The sequence below is a fragment of the Tachyglossus aculeatus genome, chromosome 16 (genome assembly GCF_015852505.1).
Source record: "Tachyglossus aculeatus isolate mTacAcu1 chromosome 16, mTacAcu1.pri, whole genome shotgun sequence".
NCBI classification, from domain to species: Eukaryota; Metazoa; Chordata; class Mammalia; order Monotremata; family Tachyglossidae; genus Tachyglossus; species Tachyglossus aculeatus.
In genome coordinates this window covers 12,671,893-12,688,154 of record NC_052081.1, presented here as the reverse complement: position 1 = coordinate 12,688,154, position 16,262 = coordinate 12,671,893, and the positions used below count along the sequence as shown (strand labels likewise).

The window sequence follows — 16,262 nt, the reverse complement described above, 5'->3', positions numbered from 1 at the left end:
AGGGGGTGGGAGAACACGAGTAAGAGGTCAAGAGCAAGACAGATGAGAATGAGGCAGTGAGTAGATTGGTTTCAAAGGAGTGCAGCTTGTGAGTTGGGCTGTATTGGGAGAAGAGAAAGGATAAGTAGCTGGGAGAGAGCTGACAATGCCTTAAAGCCAACGGTTGGGACTTTCTGGTTGACGCAGACGAATGGGCAACCACTGGGGGGTTTCGAGAAGGGCGATGTGTGCAAAATGATGTTTTAGAAGAACAACCCACACATCAGCAGAGACTAGGAGTAGGGAGGCCTGTGAAAAGGCCAAATGAGGAACCAAAAGATTTCCTAGAATGGCATTTAAAAAAAACCCAAACTTCAACTTTAACTGTACCTGGGGACGATGCTCTCAAACAACACTTACAATTCATAGTGCAGAACAGGATGACCCAAAGACAGACTTGTAATCTAACTCAATCTCATGGATTATCATTAGAGTAAGGGTATTTTGGGTTTTACCCAATTTCAACCCCTCTTTTGATTGATTTTGAAGATTTGGGTCAATCCCCCCAAACCTGGAATGTGCCTCTTTCTAAGGAGTTCCCTACAATTCTGCCAGGCCCTTCTCCACACTGCTTCTCTCTTCTCTCTTTGACAGGCAGCTCTGAGCCATCCTCTTTTCTCTTGCTCTTCCACTGCTCCCCTTCCCAGCCAGAAGGCTGAGCCAGTAGGAGCAAGAGGGGCTCCTCCACTGATGTTATGTGGCATACACAGCCACCTACTTTCCCCACCTCCTCTTCCCCCACCTTAGGTTCCTGTCTGTGGGAGCATCCCAGCAGCACCAGCTCCGGTCTTCACTCCTCCATCTCCCTCCACCTTGGCCCCTTCACCCTCCCTCAACTCCCTTTTCTAGAAATTTCCTAGACTGGCTGGACGACTGCTTACAAATTCAAAGCTAATTTAAACCCTAGATTAAAAAAATTAAAACCAAATACTTTAATCCCAGAATTAGGTTTCTTTAACCCCCAACTCCAAAAAAAAAATCCATACTCTATTCAGTATGAGACTGTAACTGATTGCTCTTAATATTTTTAACTTTCTCACCGTATCTTACAGAAGTAGCATAGCTTAGTGGAAAAAGCACCAACCTGGCTGTTAGTGGACTTGGGTTCTAATCTCAGCTCTGTCACTTGCCTGCTGTGTGACCTTGGACAAGTCACTTAACTTCTATTCCTCAGGTACTTTCAGCTGTAAAACTGGGATTTAGTACTCGTTCCCCTCCTAGACTGTGAGCCCTCTATATCACAAGGACTGTTTCTGACCTGATTATCTTGCATCCACCCCTGCGTTTAGTGCAATCCTTGGCACACAGTAAGTGCTTAACAAATACCATTAATTATTATCATTTCCTTAGATTTCTGTTTGTGTGACTAGCCAAGAGACTAATATGGCCCTTGTCACTAAATTATTTGCCTCCATCATCCAAAGGAGTCTCCTGATCCCCTCTGAAGCAGGCCATGACGTCCACCCCGGACTCTCCTGGATAGCCGTTCCCCATTCCCTACCCAAGTCATGACACCGGAAGACACAGTAACCTGGGCAAAAATAATCTGGCAGCCACAAAGTTCTAGTCCTGAGTTCTTCACCTGTGGCACTGAGCGTCTGGTCAGTTAAGGGACGTACCAGGCTGTCCGGGGGGCCTACCTTTGATGTTCTGTGCCTCACGAAGCAAGTCCATGACATCTCTCTCTGCCTCTTTCAGTCTGTCCTCAAAGGCCTGATCTGTCACCGTTTCATCCCCTGTCCCAAGGCTGGCGATGAGGCTCTCTAGTTCCTCCAGCTTCAGTCGATGCTCAGCTACCTGATCGGGGCAGAGAGAAGAAGAAAATGAAGGTCCTTCCTGCTGAGCTTCTCTGCCAGGTGGGTGCCAGGGCAGGGTTTTCAGAAGCTCAAGCCTCTAGCGGGTGTCACCTGGGCATCACGTGAACCTGCACAATCGGTTCACTGGGTGCACCTCAGTCACTTCAGTGGCACCCAGACCTGTGCCACTCCACTGCTGCTCCACTCTGAGCCATACAAGGGGCTGAAGAGACCCTGCCTCCTGGTCATACCTTATCTTTCACTAGTCTGTAGCATGCAGGGCACTCCTGGCAGCCAGGCCAAGACCGATTGTAGAAATAGTTCTCTTCGCACTGGTCGCAACGGTTTCCAACGAAGCCTTCTTTGCACTCACAGCGACCGTCGTCTTTGCACTGGAGTGAGAGAGACCCCTCAGGGTCACAGTCACATGCTGCAGAACGAAGGGGGGAAAGAGGACGTTAAAACAGGACTAGGGAATGAGGGGAGGGAGTGCACTTTCTCTCAACTGCCCACTGCTCTCTGAAAAGCCAACTACACCATCACTACAGAGTAGGCTGCTTAAAAGGCAGGCCTATTTTACTAGGATTAAACAGGGTGAGTCTTCCTGGCAGAGGAGATGGAAACTTTAAGAGGCAAAGAACAAGCTTCCAAGTGTAAATATGCACCCTTTGTGGGGCATTAAATACCTCTGACTGATTGAATCTTGGACCTATGAAGGTTTTTTTTTTTTTCAATCAAACTACCTACTACCCATTTTCTAGGCACTCTGGGCTAACATGATCACTTATGGAGGTGACACTCTTGTGTTACAAAGCAATAACTAACAAAGAGGATGTATAATATTTTCTTTTGTGATAGATTTACAAACTTTGTTTTCGGGTCTGAGTCAGAGGCTTCGTATTACATTCCAAAGGAGAAACGTAGGAGTTTAGGAAGCGAAAAACCCGACTGTTCTGGGCTCCAACTCCAAGCAAGTTTTCATGCCAAGGAGAAGCAGATGTCTCTAAGTAAAACCAACAAGGCAGCCCCAGGGATGAGAATTATCGCCACAACCAGTCAACAGGAACGGATCTTTACTGTGAATAGTCTCATTCACTATCTCACTACCTGGGATGGGAAGGAGAAAATGAAATGTTTGATCTGGTGAAAGGAAGTGAGTGAAGCAAGGAATTCCTTTGGGAAAGAAAAATAGTCACAGGTAAATGCAATGGAGATAAACAGATGGGAAAACATAGTTTAGGGGGCTTGCTGAGAAAGGATGTAGGGGTCCCTTCCTTAAAGACAAGTAAGTCTGTTTCCCCTCTGTTTAGGTGTTCTTGCTTCAGGTCCTACAGTTCCCAGTACAGAAGATGTAGTGTACATGTTTCTTGCCATCAGCCTCTCTTACGTTTACAGCCTTCAGGTCCAAATCCAAAGTGGTTGACCTCACATCGCTCACAGTGTTGACCGGTGATGCCTGGCTGGCATTCACACTGCCCAGTGCGAATATCGCACTGGCCATTCGTAGAGCCTAGAGCGTGGCAGTCGCATCTGGAAAGGGAACAAAATACAACCACCGTGAAGCAAGAGGACAAACTACTCTTCACATTTGTCAATGGCGATAGTTACCCTTCCATATAAGGAGGTACGCATTCACTTTTTTTATGGTATCTATTGGGCACTTATTTACGTGGCCAGCACTGTTCCAAGGGGTGAGGTAATGAGTTTGGAACTAGTCCCTGTCTCGTATGGGGTTTACAGCCTAAGTAGTAGGGAGAACAGGTATGAACTCCTTATTTTGAAGTTGAGGAAACTGAGGCCCAGAGAAAGTGAAATGACTTGCCCCAGGTCACACAGCAGGCAAGGAGAAGAACTGGGATTAGAAACTCAGGTCTCCTGGATATCAGGCCTGTGTTTTATCCACTAAGCCATGCTGCTTCTCAATTTCTGTGTATAAATGTATGACAAAAATATGAGTTCTTTCTGGTTTCTTTTTTAAAATGATATATGTATCTCCAATTATGACAAAACATTGACCCAATCATTGTCTTCTCTAGAATGATTCCCTTCCAAACAATACCAATTCAACATACACCCTGCTTTTTAAAATATTCTGTCATCTCACCCTCAGAATGAAACAAAGAAATCAAGTAGCATGGCCTAGTGGTTAGGGCATAGGTCCGGGAGTCAGAAGAACCTGGGTTCTAGTCCCAGCTCCATGTCTGTCTGCCTGATGACCTTGGGCAAGTCACTTCACTTCTCTGTGCCTCAGTTGCCTCATTTGTAAAATGGGGATTAGGACTGTGAGCCCCACGTGGGACAAGAACTATGCCCAACCTGATTATCTTGTATCTACTCCAGCACTTAGAACAATGCCTGGCACATAATAAGTGCTTAACAAATACCATAAAAGAAAAAAGTCCAATTGATATGAGCAAGGGGATCAGCCTCACCTCTCACATCCCTGCCCACTCTGCAGATTGAAGAAGCCAGGGTCACAGGCACTGCAATCCCGCTCCGTCACATGGGGCAGGCATTCACACTGCCCGGTCACCTGATTGCAGTTCGTCTGCTGGTTCACAGTACCGTAAGGACTGCAACTGCAGGCTACAGAAGGAGCGGAGAGAGAGGAGAGAAAGCACCCAAGTTAATTGGAGCAATGCTCAAAAGCGCAACTGTAAAAACCAAACAGTGATACCCAGTTCTGGAATCTAAACCACTGGTCTTATGTCCTATCAGGCAACTTCCAAGAGCAGGGAATCTATCCCACGCACAGAAGGTGGAACTTGGCTTCTGCAGGTACGGTGCAATTAACGTGGCGGAATGCAGCCTCCTTAGTTGGAGCTCTATGTGCTTTAGCCATCCGCCGAAGGTTGACCCACAGAGTCTCAAAATCGAGCGGCTGCAGCCCTCTGGACAACAGAAAATGAATTCCCTCTGCGGGGACACTAGGACCTGATCTTACCCGAGGTCACCGGGCACTCGGTCAAGGACACTTACCTGTGCACTTGTCTGCTGGGTCGGGGGCCAGCGGATTACCAAAGAACCCATCTTTGCAACGGTCACAGTAGAAGCCTGCAGTGTTGTAGATGCATTTCAGGCATTCTCCGGTTAAGCGATTGCAGTTCCCAACCGCGTTGGGGTCGATGTTGTCGCTGCACTGACAGTGTCGGCATAGCCTCACAGGGCCAGTTTCACCCAGAGGATCTCCAAAATAGCCATCATCACAGAGCTCACATCTTTTACCTGGGAACAAGAAGGTCTGTTAAGTCATGGAAGGTGTGTGTTTTTCAATTTATGGGACTCAAAAACTATAGCCATTTGAGTGTTCTAGTATCTGACTTTATTATTGTTACTCATAATGCTGATAGCCTACCATGCATATGGTGCTACGGTGGTGGGCCCTAGGGAATATACAAATAAAGATATGAATTTAAGCCTGGCTATAGGGGCCTTACAAACTTGGGGGACAGGGTGGGGAAGAAAACCCCAAAGCAGTTTGTTCCCCTCAGCTGATCCTTATCAAAGTAATTACCACACTTTACAGAACTGACAAGGAAGAAAACTGGGGATCCATTTTTTAAACCGTAACAATTTATATTCCATACTTCCAGTCTGTCCACAAAGGGGTACCGTTCCCTCCATCTAGAGATGGCATCAAAATTACCTCTAATACCGAAATCAATGAACAACTAAACTCTGCCATGCAAACCTTCAGAGAGAAATGGACACTAAAACCACAAGTAAAGTCAGTCATCAAACTGCTGAACCATTTTCCATAATATGCTTTTACATAATATATACCTGTTAATAGGCCAGTTTCCTAAATCTAACCAGAACCTCTATAAATTTGGAACATGGTTTCCATCAAGGAAACAAGGGGCCTAAATCTCTAAATTTAGGCAAGCTGGAAATTCTTGTAGATTCTTAGAAGGATAATTTGATTCCCCATTCACTTCATCTTCCCCACTGTAAAATGGGAACTACTATAAAACAAGTTTTGAGATTCTCAACTGAATTAACCAAATGAAAAGAGTATCTTATTCCTGGGTAGTTTCTTTACAACCAATGTTGGCGATCAGCCTAAAATTCATTATCAGAGTCTCAGCTCTTCCCACCAATTACCTGCAGAAGGCCGAACACCAACCCCACTCCCAAATCTGTCCAAGAGCTGTCTTCAGCTAAGAGCACTACCAGAGGATTTTTTTGTGGTATTTGTTAAGAGCTTGCTATGTGCCAAGCATTGTACTAAGACTTGGGGTAGATACAAGATAATCGGGTTAGACACAGTCCCTATCCCACATAGGACTCAAAACCCATTTTATAGTTGAGGTAACCAAGGCAGAACAGTTAAATGACTTGCCCAAGGTCACACAACAGACAAGAGCTGGACCTAGGAATACAACCTAGGTCTCTGATTCCCAGGCCCATGCGCTTTCCTCTGGGTCACGCTGCTTTTCATTTGGATCCTTTTGTTTGGCTCCTCTAGTGAGCCTACAGCCTAAATCAGCTTGAAGGAACGGAATAATCAACAACTATACTGTATTTCCTGATTCCAAAAATTCAGGGGGTCTTAGCCAAGAGAGGCACTTTGTGGAAAAAAAACAAAACCCAAAAATCCTGACATTTTCTGAAATTTACTATGAGGATTTAACTAAACATCTGCTGCAGAATACCACTGGCTTGCATGGCCTAGTGGAAAGAGCACATGCAGGGGAATCAGAGGACCTGCGTTCTAATCCCAGCCACGCCAATTACCTGCTGCGTGGCCTTGGATAAGTCACTTAATTTCTCTATGCCTCAGTTCCCTCATCTGCAAAATGGGGATTCAATACCTGTTCCCCCACCTACTTAGACTGTGAGCCCCATGTGGGACCTGATTATCTTGTACCTACCCCAACGCTTAGTACAGTGCCTGGTTCAGAGTAGGCGCTTAGCAAATACCACAATTATTGGTATAGCTTTGCCCAAAATTAGAGCTCTAGATTTTCAAAGGTGATGTCCAACTAATAATCACTTCGAATGATAGGTGACCTACTGAATTTTCACAGTGTGCAAGGGACTATCTCCCCAAAACACTCACACCCATGGATATAACATACATCTCCCCTTCTACAGTATCATCTTCAAACCAAGTACAACTCTAATACAGGCACACAGGCAATAAGTGTTTTTGCTCTCTTTCCCTTAATTGACAACTCAAGATTCTGAGATCTGCTGCAAAGTGTTTATCCACCAGCAAAATCCCAATATTTTAAATTGGAAAGAACCAGAAACACCTCACACTTGCTAACTCAGGAAAGAACTGGTTCAGTGGAACTCTGGTGGAGACTTACCAGTGGTGCCAGTCGGGCAATTGGTACAGACTACTTCCTTTGTTTTGGGCACAACGGCACAACTTGAACCTTCAGGGCAGGGGCAAGGTTGGCAATCAGAGTTGGTGCCAGCAGTGGAATCTCCATAATACCCATCACTGCACTTTTCACAGTGAGGACCCGCTGTGTTGTCTCTGCAGTTACAAACACCTGTTTGGGGGTGAGGATGAGAGAAACAGGATGGACTTAAGTAGGGCTTGTGGGACACTTTGTCAAATGCCAGTGGGAAAACGATAAGCACATTAACCCCCAGCCACTCTCCCAAATTAGTAGTCCCTTACCCGTCTCCGGATCGCAGGATTCGCTGTGGCCATTGCAGGTGCACAGGACACATGGGCTATAAGGTCCAAGGCTAGGAGTCTCCCTTCTGTACCCAGGGACGCAATGCTCACAGAACTGCCCTCCGTATCCAGAGGGACAGGTGCAGGACTCTACCCAGGTCGCGGGGACTCCGGGCCCTGGACGGGCGCTCATCACAGTGACATCATCCAGATAGCCGGCACCTGGACAGGAATTCAGGGAAGTGGAAAACACTCAATGAGTCCCCACCCACCTCGCCCATAGGAAGATGGCTGGTTTATCTAAGATTCACTGAAGAGGCACCTCTGCACGATTATCTTCAAAATAATCCACTTAAATTACGGAAGAAAAGCAATCGACATGTCAGCCTTGGAAAAGTAGTCAGTTATATTAAATCATCCATTGGGGTTTCCATATAGGACTAAGTATTTTTTTAAGCACTAAAAGTGCCCTAGGGGCAGGATGGCTGCATACAAATAAATTACCCATTGGTCCTACACATCTGTCAGTCACACAGTTCTCTCCACACCAGAAACAGGAAGCAACAGGTGGGTAGAGATCTGTGGAATGTGGGCTGGGAAAGAAGAATGATGAGCAGAAAAGTCTCTGAGCTGTAGTGATTTTGCTTCTTCTGCAGAGCACTGTGATGGAGCAATGGGCCAATGACATCCAGAGGATGAAGGCACACTCAGTCCCGTTGTGCTCATTCACATTATTCATTTTCCCATGTCAACGGATGTGTAGCCGCAATGACCTCGAGGTTAAAGCCTATTAGGTCATGATTTCTTTTCAGTGTTATGTAATTTGGAGAAGAGCCCGGGCTTTGGGGTCAGAGGTCATGGGTTCAAATCCTGGCTCCGCCAAATGTCAGCTGTGTGACTTTGGGCAAGTCACTTAACTTCTCAGGGCCTCAGTTCCCTCATCTGTAAAATGGGGATGAAGACTGTGAGCCCCCGTGGGACAACCTGATCACCTTGTAACCTCCCCAGCGCTTAGAACAGTGCTTTGCACATAGTAAGCGCTTAATAAATGCCAGCATTATTATTATTATTATTATTATTATTAATTGAGCCTTTTATTCCCCCTACTACCATTATGTTCACCAAAACCCCTTTTTGAATTCCGTAACTCCTAACGGAAATTCTTCCACTTTCCTATTCAGAAATTGCCTACCGATCCTTCAATCAATCGATTGTATTTTTTTTATTATTATCATCATTATTATTCAACCATTGCACTCTATGGCTCTCTTCTTCCAAATGACACCATCACGTACTTCTTTCGCTGTATGTCCCACGGATCTTGATAGAAGTCAGGTTGTGGAGCAGTTTTTGAAATTCAAAAGGAGTCAGGGCAGGCCTCCAGGGATAATCTGTTGCCTCATGGAGTCTATAAAGAGAGACTGGAATTATTCTCCGGAGTCATAATTTCTAGCTGAGGACAAAGTATTATTTCTTTTCTTCAGTTATCAATGATGAAATACCAAGTTGTGCTAATCACAGAAATGCATGGTGAAATATCCAGCATGGGCCGTTTCAACTATGCTTGACACTACAGTGACACTGGAGCAAAGAGTGGAAGATCTTCTTTTAAACCTTCCCCTCGTTGATAACCTAGGGAACCTGCTTGTACTTTAATGGTGTTAAACATCTGAAAAAGAGTTTGGGGGCCATTCTGACAGACCAGAGGTAACAGTGAGTGGGGAAGAAGTGAAGGGGGTTTAGAAGGCCAGAAATGCTCTATTGATGGAGCAGGACTATAGGACTCCTGGACCAGCTTAGACGTGGGGTTACTGAACAATGAACTAGTGGTACAAGTCTATAAAAACTTGTGATCTCGTCTGCAAGGCACACTGCTCACTAAAATTAGGTCTATGTTCAGTCTTGGGCTAATCCAATGCTACTGGCCAAAAGTGGATTTTTATCCTGAAAAATGTTCTTTCAAACACACACTTTGTTATGCAGACCCTGCTGTGGGTAAGATTTCAGTCGTGGTAATTGCTTCCTTCTCCTGCCAGCAGCTGAACTTAATGCTACCTTTTGTGGGGCACAGAATGGCTTCTCTTACCGGAAAACATATTTGAGTGCGGTCTCACTTGGATAATTGTTGCCTTGAGCAATCAAAGGTACAGACACTCTCAGGCCGGCCCCTTCAAGCACCAGGTCCTCTGCTGAGAGGCGGGTGTCCCGTTTGTCCACCCGAAAAGAGAAGGTGAGATTCTGACCATAACTCAAGACATGGTTGCCCAAGAACTGATCTGAAAAATACACACAAGGGAAGGCAGGTGAAAACCCAGCAAGGCATGAATGTTTTGGAACCGATGCGACTTGACGCGCTTTCTAGTTCCACTCACCGGGTGCTATGAAATATATGGGGAAGTAGCTGTCTGAGATGACAGAGATGTCCTGGTTTTCGGGAGACCACTGCAGTGAAACTTCAGATCCATCTCGCTGCTCTGCACGCCACCCTTCCTGATCTGGAAGGAGAGCGGGAAAATGCAAACGATTCTTAACAGACTTGTAAGAGCTCTTTTTTTTTATATTACAGCACGTGCACTTTGCTCTTCTAGACGATTACTTAGCAGAATTGCAATTGATATGGTTCTCAGAAAGAAAACTAGAACCCTGACTAATTCCAAGTTTTAAATTTCTAAGCTCTGATGTGACAAAATTTCAACAACTCCTTTCACTAGGCACAGACTGTTTCATGGACTCTTTATATCATTTTCACCATATTAAATAAAAACCAACTCAAGCAGTGGAAACTAAATGAATACACGTAAAGTATTTCCGAATGTCTCAGGAGAGACAGAGTGGGCGAGAAAGAGAAACAGGGAGAGAGTCAAAGTGACAGACACATTCCAGTTGGAAATTTTCTTTCCTGTAAAGAGTCCAGCTTTGTTGCCAAAACCAGGTTTAAATTACCGATCTGGAAGGTAGAAGTGATGGTATGGATACTGTAGCCCTGAGCACTGGAGCAGACAGATGAATGCCCAAAACAGAAACAGGGGGTGCAACCCCTGGGATTGGCTGATTCCAGATGAAAGAATCCAGGTTTACACCTGAAGATGAACGGGAAATGGAATTAGTCGTTTCATCATTTGCATACGACCGAGACGCACGTAGTGTAGCAGCTCTAACGACCCGTTACCTCTCGCAGTTGAAGCCCTCCACATTATCCTTGCAGACGCATCGTCCTGTTTCAACATTACATTCATCTGTGCTGCCCGCAGGGTCGCAAGCACATGGTCTGTTGGGAGGAGAGAACAATTCCTTGACAGATTTAGAAAGGGTTAGGACACAAGCTTCGCCCCCCTCCAAGAAAGAGAGCATTGAATACTTCCCTTCCCTCCCTATATGCTCAGAGCTAAGGTTGCTCTGTGGAGCCTAGTTTCAACTTTCTTACCTGCAGCCAGCCTCCGTGAGGGAGTGGAAGCCCGGCTGGCATCGATCACATTTGTCTCCCATCACCCCGGGCTTACAGCTACACAGTCCATAGTTGTCACACTGGGTGCTGAGAGAACCTGTGGAGGAGAGGCCACTGTCACTAGAGTCATGGGAGTATGAGGGCAGAGAAAGAGTGGGAGATTCACAAAGAGGCTAGGTTCATTTGAGACTTTTGTCAAAAACTAGAACTTTGAGTGACCAGCTAAAAATGTGACTGTTTAAAACAGGGCCTCGATTATATTTTATTAGGATGGATTTGACGGCAGGGGCTCCCCCAGCTCACCTTCGACATAGATGAAATCTCAGAGACTACTACTGATTCAAAGATTCATCATACTACGCTGCATATGAGTTTGGACGTTTAACTCTGGGAAGATCATGGGTGCGTTTGAATTGAAGTGCACATGAGCATTAAGAATGGATGACCAACAGAAAGGTCAGTCTTGTGAAAAGGGGAAGGAATTTCTCCCTGCTTTCAAACACTGTACGGTGATTAGATCTAATAGAATCATTAACAGGGAAATGCTCCCAGAGTCTTTACCTTATTCAGACAAAGTTCAGATCTCCTCTCTGATCCAGTCTGCAATTATTTACAAAACCATTAATCAGGCCAACCCACACATTTTTAAACATACTAGAAACGTATCTAAAGTTCAATATGTTCTGTAAGTTGGGGAGAAAGTGGCGGGGGGGGGGGTGGGGGTGGGGGATCCCTAATCAGTACAAAGGAAAATTATAAAGCCAATTTACTGGAAGGCCTTGGTACAAAGCTTTACCACTCAGTGGATACTTTAGTTAGTAATTCCACCTGGCTGATGGAGGTGTACTGCCCTCTTCATCACTTACCCACAGGGCTGCAATGACAGGGTAAGCACGCTTCTTCACTCCCCAGGCGGTAGAAGTTCTCCCGACACCTCTCGCAATTAGCACCATCGGTACTGTCTTGACAGTTTGTGCAATGTCCACCATGTCCCGTAGATCTGTAGAGCTCAGGGTCAAAATAGCATTCCTTTGACCGTCCATTGCAGTTGCAGGCTGTGGAAAACCATTGTGAGTTTAGACGTATTCAGAGGAGAACTATTTTCTCTTTCCAAGTAAACCACAAAAACTCCCCTATGTCCTGACTTCCACAGTGTGTCTGCCTGAACTTTGGTACCCAGAATTCTTCAGAGGGGTGGGATTGGAATGAGGATTATCGCACGATTTACGGCACCTGGATGCTGAAAGCACTAAGTAGGGAAAAAAAGAAGTATTATTAAGAGTTCACGTCCTTAGGGTGGCAGCGCCTGGTTCATCTCAACCTCAACATGAAATGCTGTTGGGCTCCTGTGCTGAGGGAGATGCCATGGGCTCCATCTCTGGAAGTTACTCAGGTGGAAAAATCAGTTCCCTCTTTGGAGGGAGAGTTGGAAATTGAGAGCATTCTCTGTTTGAACGTTCTCCCTCCCATTCCGCCTAAGATCCTCTTGATTTGCCAACAGTTAGGAATAAAACGAGCTATTCACGTTTCATTTTTTACAGCACTCTTAAATCAGCCACCCATGACATGAGTTCTGCTTTGCGTGCATTCCCAGCTTGTTGAACTCTACCCAAGCCATCAGGGAAAGTGAATTCAAGTGTTCTGCGCCCCTGGTCCTTTGTTCATTATAGATCCAAGAGGGAGGGGCTGATTTCCTCTCAGGCTACGGTCAAGGCCAGAGAGAGGGCAGGGGGGCGTGAGGAAAGCCAGACCCATGCTTGGCCCAGGGACCGAGTCCCTCCGGTGGGCAGCGGGTAAAGATGGCAGCGTGATGGCTCGAAGAGAAGCCGTGGGGGTCTCCACTGGCAGCTGCCATAGTTCCCTCTTTCAGAAGCCCAGCCTCCCAACCCTGTGGGGGCCAAAGAAGCAGGTTGGTGTCACCGTGCTCTCCCCCACTGCCAATGCGGACAGAAATCCCTTGTTGGGGCAGTGGTGTAGCCGAGGGGAGGCATGTAAGGAGGAAGGTCCTGAGATAATGACTACACTAAGTCTTGCACAAGCCTTGAGTCAGTCCTCACTAGAGGATACTTAGAAAAAAAGATATTATGTTCCATGTCCACAATTAGACACCCAGGGATGAGTGATCCCTTCAGACTCTGGGAACACCATAGCCTAAACAGTTAGCTAAGAGCATGTGAGTGTCCAGATTTACTTCACAGCTGGACCACAAAATGCAATTTGCTTGGCAAAAGCATTTTTGAAACCTTGTTTCCAGGTTACCTTAAAAGGACTTTGCTTTCAAAAAGCAAGGAAACTTAAGAACATTGGGCTTATACTGTGTGTACATTACCCTTCGTTCTGAGGTTCAGAGAACAAAACAACTTATTACATGAGTGAATTTGTAAACCCTCGATACCAGCTGCATTTTAGCCAGGCTCACTGAAAAACTGATGGTGAAAAAACAATAACAACCAAAAAAAAAACCAGCCTGATGCAGAGGGGAGGAAGAGAGCAAAAGTTTGGGAGGATTAGGGGAAGAAAAGAGCAATTTACAGCCAGCTCAAAGGGAAATGTCAACAGCTTAGAAGTGGCAGGGTGGCAAGATTGGCTCTTTTTAATTTGATTCTTTTCTTTAAGGGAGGAGGGGGCAGGCTAGAGTTAAGACTACCCAGGATGTAGCCCAAATGCAACTTTGTGGTTTAAATGGCTTTAGAAGCCTCCCACTCTTTGTGGGCAAGGAGTGTGTCTGTTGTGTTGTACTCTCCCAAGCACTTAGTACAGTGCCCTGCATAAAGTGCTTAGTAAATATGATTGATTGATATAGCCAGGATGTGATAACAGCCTAAAGCAAGAAGTCTCAAGTTTGGGAGGGGAAGGATATAAGAGAGAACTAAGGAGTGAAAATTGCCTTTAAAAGGAAAAGGTTGGATTTGGCAGCAGTGACAGGACCTGGGAAGCCACAAAAATCCCTTACAGGGAGTAGTCAAAGACTCAGGAGTTTCTACTTGGCTACCTCTGGACCAGGCAATGAGGTAGAACATGCCACCATCATCATCATTCATTCATTCATATTTATTGAGCACTTAATGTGTGCAGAGCACTGTACTAAGCGCTTGGGAGAGTACAATACAACAATAAACCAATACATTCTCTGCCCACAATGAGCTTACAGTCTAGAGGGAATAATAATGGTGTTATTTGTTAAGAGCTAACGATGTGACAAGCACTGTTCTAAGCACTGGGGAGATACAAGATAAATCAGGTCACCAAGATAGCTATTGATTTTCAGATTCTCCACAATTATTAGATGAGAATATGGTTTCCGGCCTTGAAATTACTGGTCCAGACAAAACAATCCAGAAGGGCAACAGCAATGGAGGACAAAGTGCCTAGGCCCAGCAGTCAAGAGGCCTGGCTTGTAATTTTGCTTTCTGCCATTAACTCACTGTGCAATACAAAGAGAGTGCCTTTCCCCTCCCTGGGCCTCCATTTCTCCCTTCTGTAAAAATATACACAACTCTTACTTCCTCTCCCTCCTAAAAGGAATGTGGAATTTAACAGACTGTCCTTTCACAGCTTTCCTTCTCACTAAGGAATTAGAGAAACTTGAATGAATACTGTGCTTTCTCTTTGCTGGGAGTTTTGAAGACTCCTTCTCCTAGAATTATAGCATCCCCCACCATTTAGGCTGTGTAATTTAACCACTTACGCAGACACTCATTGGCACTTTCTGCTGTTGCTCTCCTCCATGGCCGATCATTGTAGAAGGGAAGACACTTCTCACAGTCTACCCCATAGGTGTTGTGCTTGCAGTTACACACGAGTTTATCAAAGTCCTTCTTCACACACTCACTTGCATGTCCATTACACTTACACCTGAGAAGAGATTAGATAAACTATAAAAAGTCTACCCCAAGACCTCCAAAATCCCAGCAGTACATGCTGGGTGGTCATAAATGCCAAAGGCCTGGGGCCCTTCTAAGGATTTTTGAACATTCCAGCTACCCTCACTTTTAACACTGGAGAAGTTCTATCTGAGGGAGTTTAAACTGGTGGAAAATTCTATCCTGACGTAATGAACCTAAGATGAGCAAAAGGAGCTAATAATAATTGTGATAGTAGTTTAGCATGTACTATGTGTCAAGCACCGAATGAAGCACTGGGTAAAACACAAGGTAATCAAGGTCAGTCACTGTCTCTGTCCCACATAGGGCTCACAGTCTAAAGGAGAGGGAAAACAGGTATTTCAACACTATTTCACAGATGAGGAAACTGAGGCACAGGGAAGTTGAGTGACATGTCCAAGGTCCCCAGCAAGCATGCGGTGGAGCTGGAGGTTGAAACCCGGGTCCCCTGAATGCAAGGTTCATGCTCTTTCCATTAGGTCAAGCTGCCTTAAACTGCAGCATTATGGTATTACGCTAAATACAAGGAATAATTCTCTGGCAATTAGGATAGTTGAATTTTGGAACAAGATGCTGAGGAAAGCAGAGAATCTTTTTCTCTGGAGGTCTTTGAATACAGAACAGATTCCCATCTGCTTGGGAAGGTTTAAGTGGGGTCTTGCCTAAAGGCAGGGGGAGTGGGCCAGATGACCTTTTGATGTCCCTTCCAGCCTTGTGATGATGATAATGACACCACCTAATTGCTTTTGTTCTTTGGGGAAAAACAAAAGCATTTTACTCTGAGGTGGGGCTGATGGCAGGCAGATGTGACTGTGGAGCTTAAGAACTGCTGCCTTTACACATTCCATAGAGGCAGGAGGAGTTGGGGTGCACTTTAAACTGTAAGCCTCTTGCAGAGCAGGGACAGAACTTCATCTAATACTATCTCTGTCCTTGTGCTTAGCACAGTGCTCAGCACTCAGGAAGCACTTAATAAATACAACTAACCTTGCTATTATTCCCAACAAAACTTAGTGTTTCTTCAGTAACAGCGCCTCTCAGGGAATATCTTGAATTTAGAGAGGACCTCTTCCAAGTGGTCCAAAACACTTCACATACATAATCCCATTTATAAACCAAATCTTTCCTCTCTGTCTTCATTGAACTTTTTGTTGCAAACCATCACTGGTTTTGAGGCTTGGGTCCCTTTACTACATGAGATGACCAATTATGAGAATTCAAAATGGGGTTGGTTCACAATCCAAAGCTTCGGAAACTGAAGAATTGGGTTTAGCTGTGATAGGCAGAGAAGTAGCAGGACCCCATGGAAAGAGTTTAAGATTGGGAGTCAGAGGACCTGGGTTCTAACCCCAGCTCTGCCAATTGCCTGCTGTGTGACCTTGGGCACATTACTTAACTTCTTTGTGCCTCAGTTCTCTCATCTGAAAAATGGGGATTCAACACTGTTCTCCCTCCTACTTAGA

At 45.3% G+C, this 16,262-nt stretch overlaps 1 protein-coding gene across 1 annotated transcript in view; it reads right to left on the bottom strand.

The window, feature by feature from the left end:
- The window catches only part of LAMC1 (laminin subunit gamma 1), a 94,700-nt gene that overhangs the window by 15,233 nt on the left and 63,205 nt on the right, over positions 1 to 16,262 (bottom strand). The window contains exons 4-18 of the mRNA XM_038757592.1: positions 14,604 to 14,770; positions 11,782 to 11,970; positions 10,895 to 11,012; positions 10,640 to 10,738; positions 10,414 to 10,550; positions 9,843 to 9,965; positions 9,557 to 9,746; positions 8,766 to 8,878; positions 7,471 to 7,692; positions 7,151 to 7,339; positions 4,815 to 5,060; positions 4,268 to 4,421; positions 3,223 to 3,365; positions 2,087 to 2,265; positions 1,680 to 1,836 (exon numbers count right to left, since the gene is read on the bottom strand). Of these exons, the coding sequence (XP_038613520.1) occupies positions 1,680 to 1,836; positions 2,087 to 2,265; positions 3,223 to 3,365; positions 4,268 to 4,421; positions 4,815 to 5,060; positions 7,151 to 7,339; positions 7,471 to 7,692; positions 8,766 to 8,878; positions 9,557 to 9,746; positions 9,843 to 9,965; positions 10,414 to 10,550; positions 10,640 to 10,738; positions 10,895 to 11,012; positions 11,782 to 11,970; positions 14,604 to 14,770 (2,426 nt within the window). The remainder of the gene's footprint in view (positions 1 to 1,679; positions 1,837 to 2,086; positions 2,266 to 3,222; positions 3,366 to 4,267; positions 4,422 to 4,814; positions 5,061 to 7,150; positions 7,340 to 7,470; positions 7,693 to 8,765; positions 8,879 to 9,556; positions 9,747 to 9,842; positions 9,966 to 10,413; positions 10,551 to 10,639; positions 10,739 to 10,894; positions 11,013 to 11,781; positions 11,971 to 14,603; positions 14,771 to 16,262) is intronic.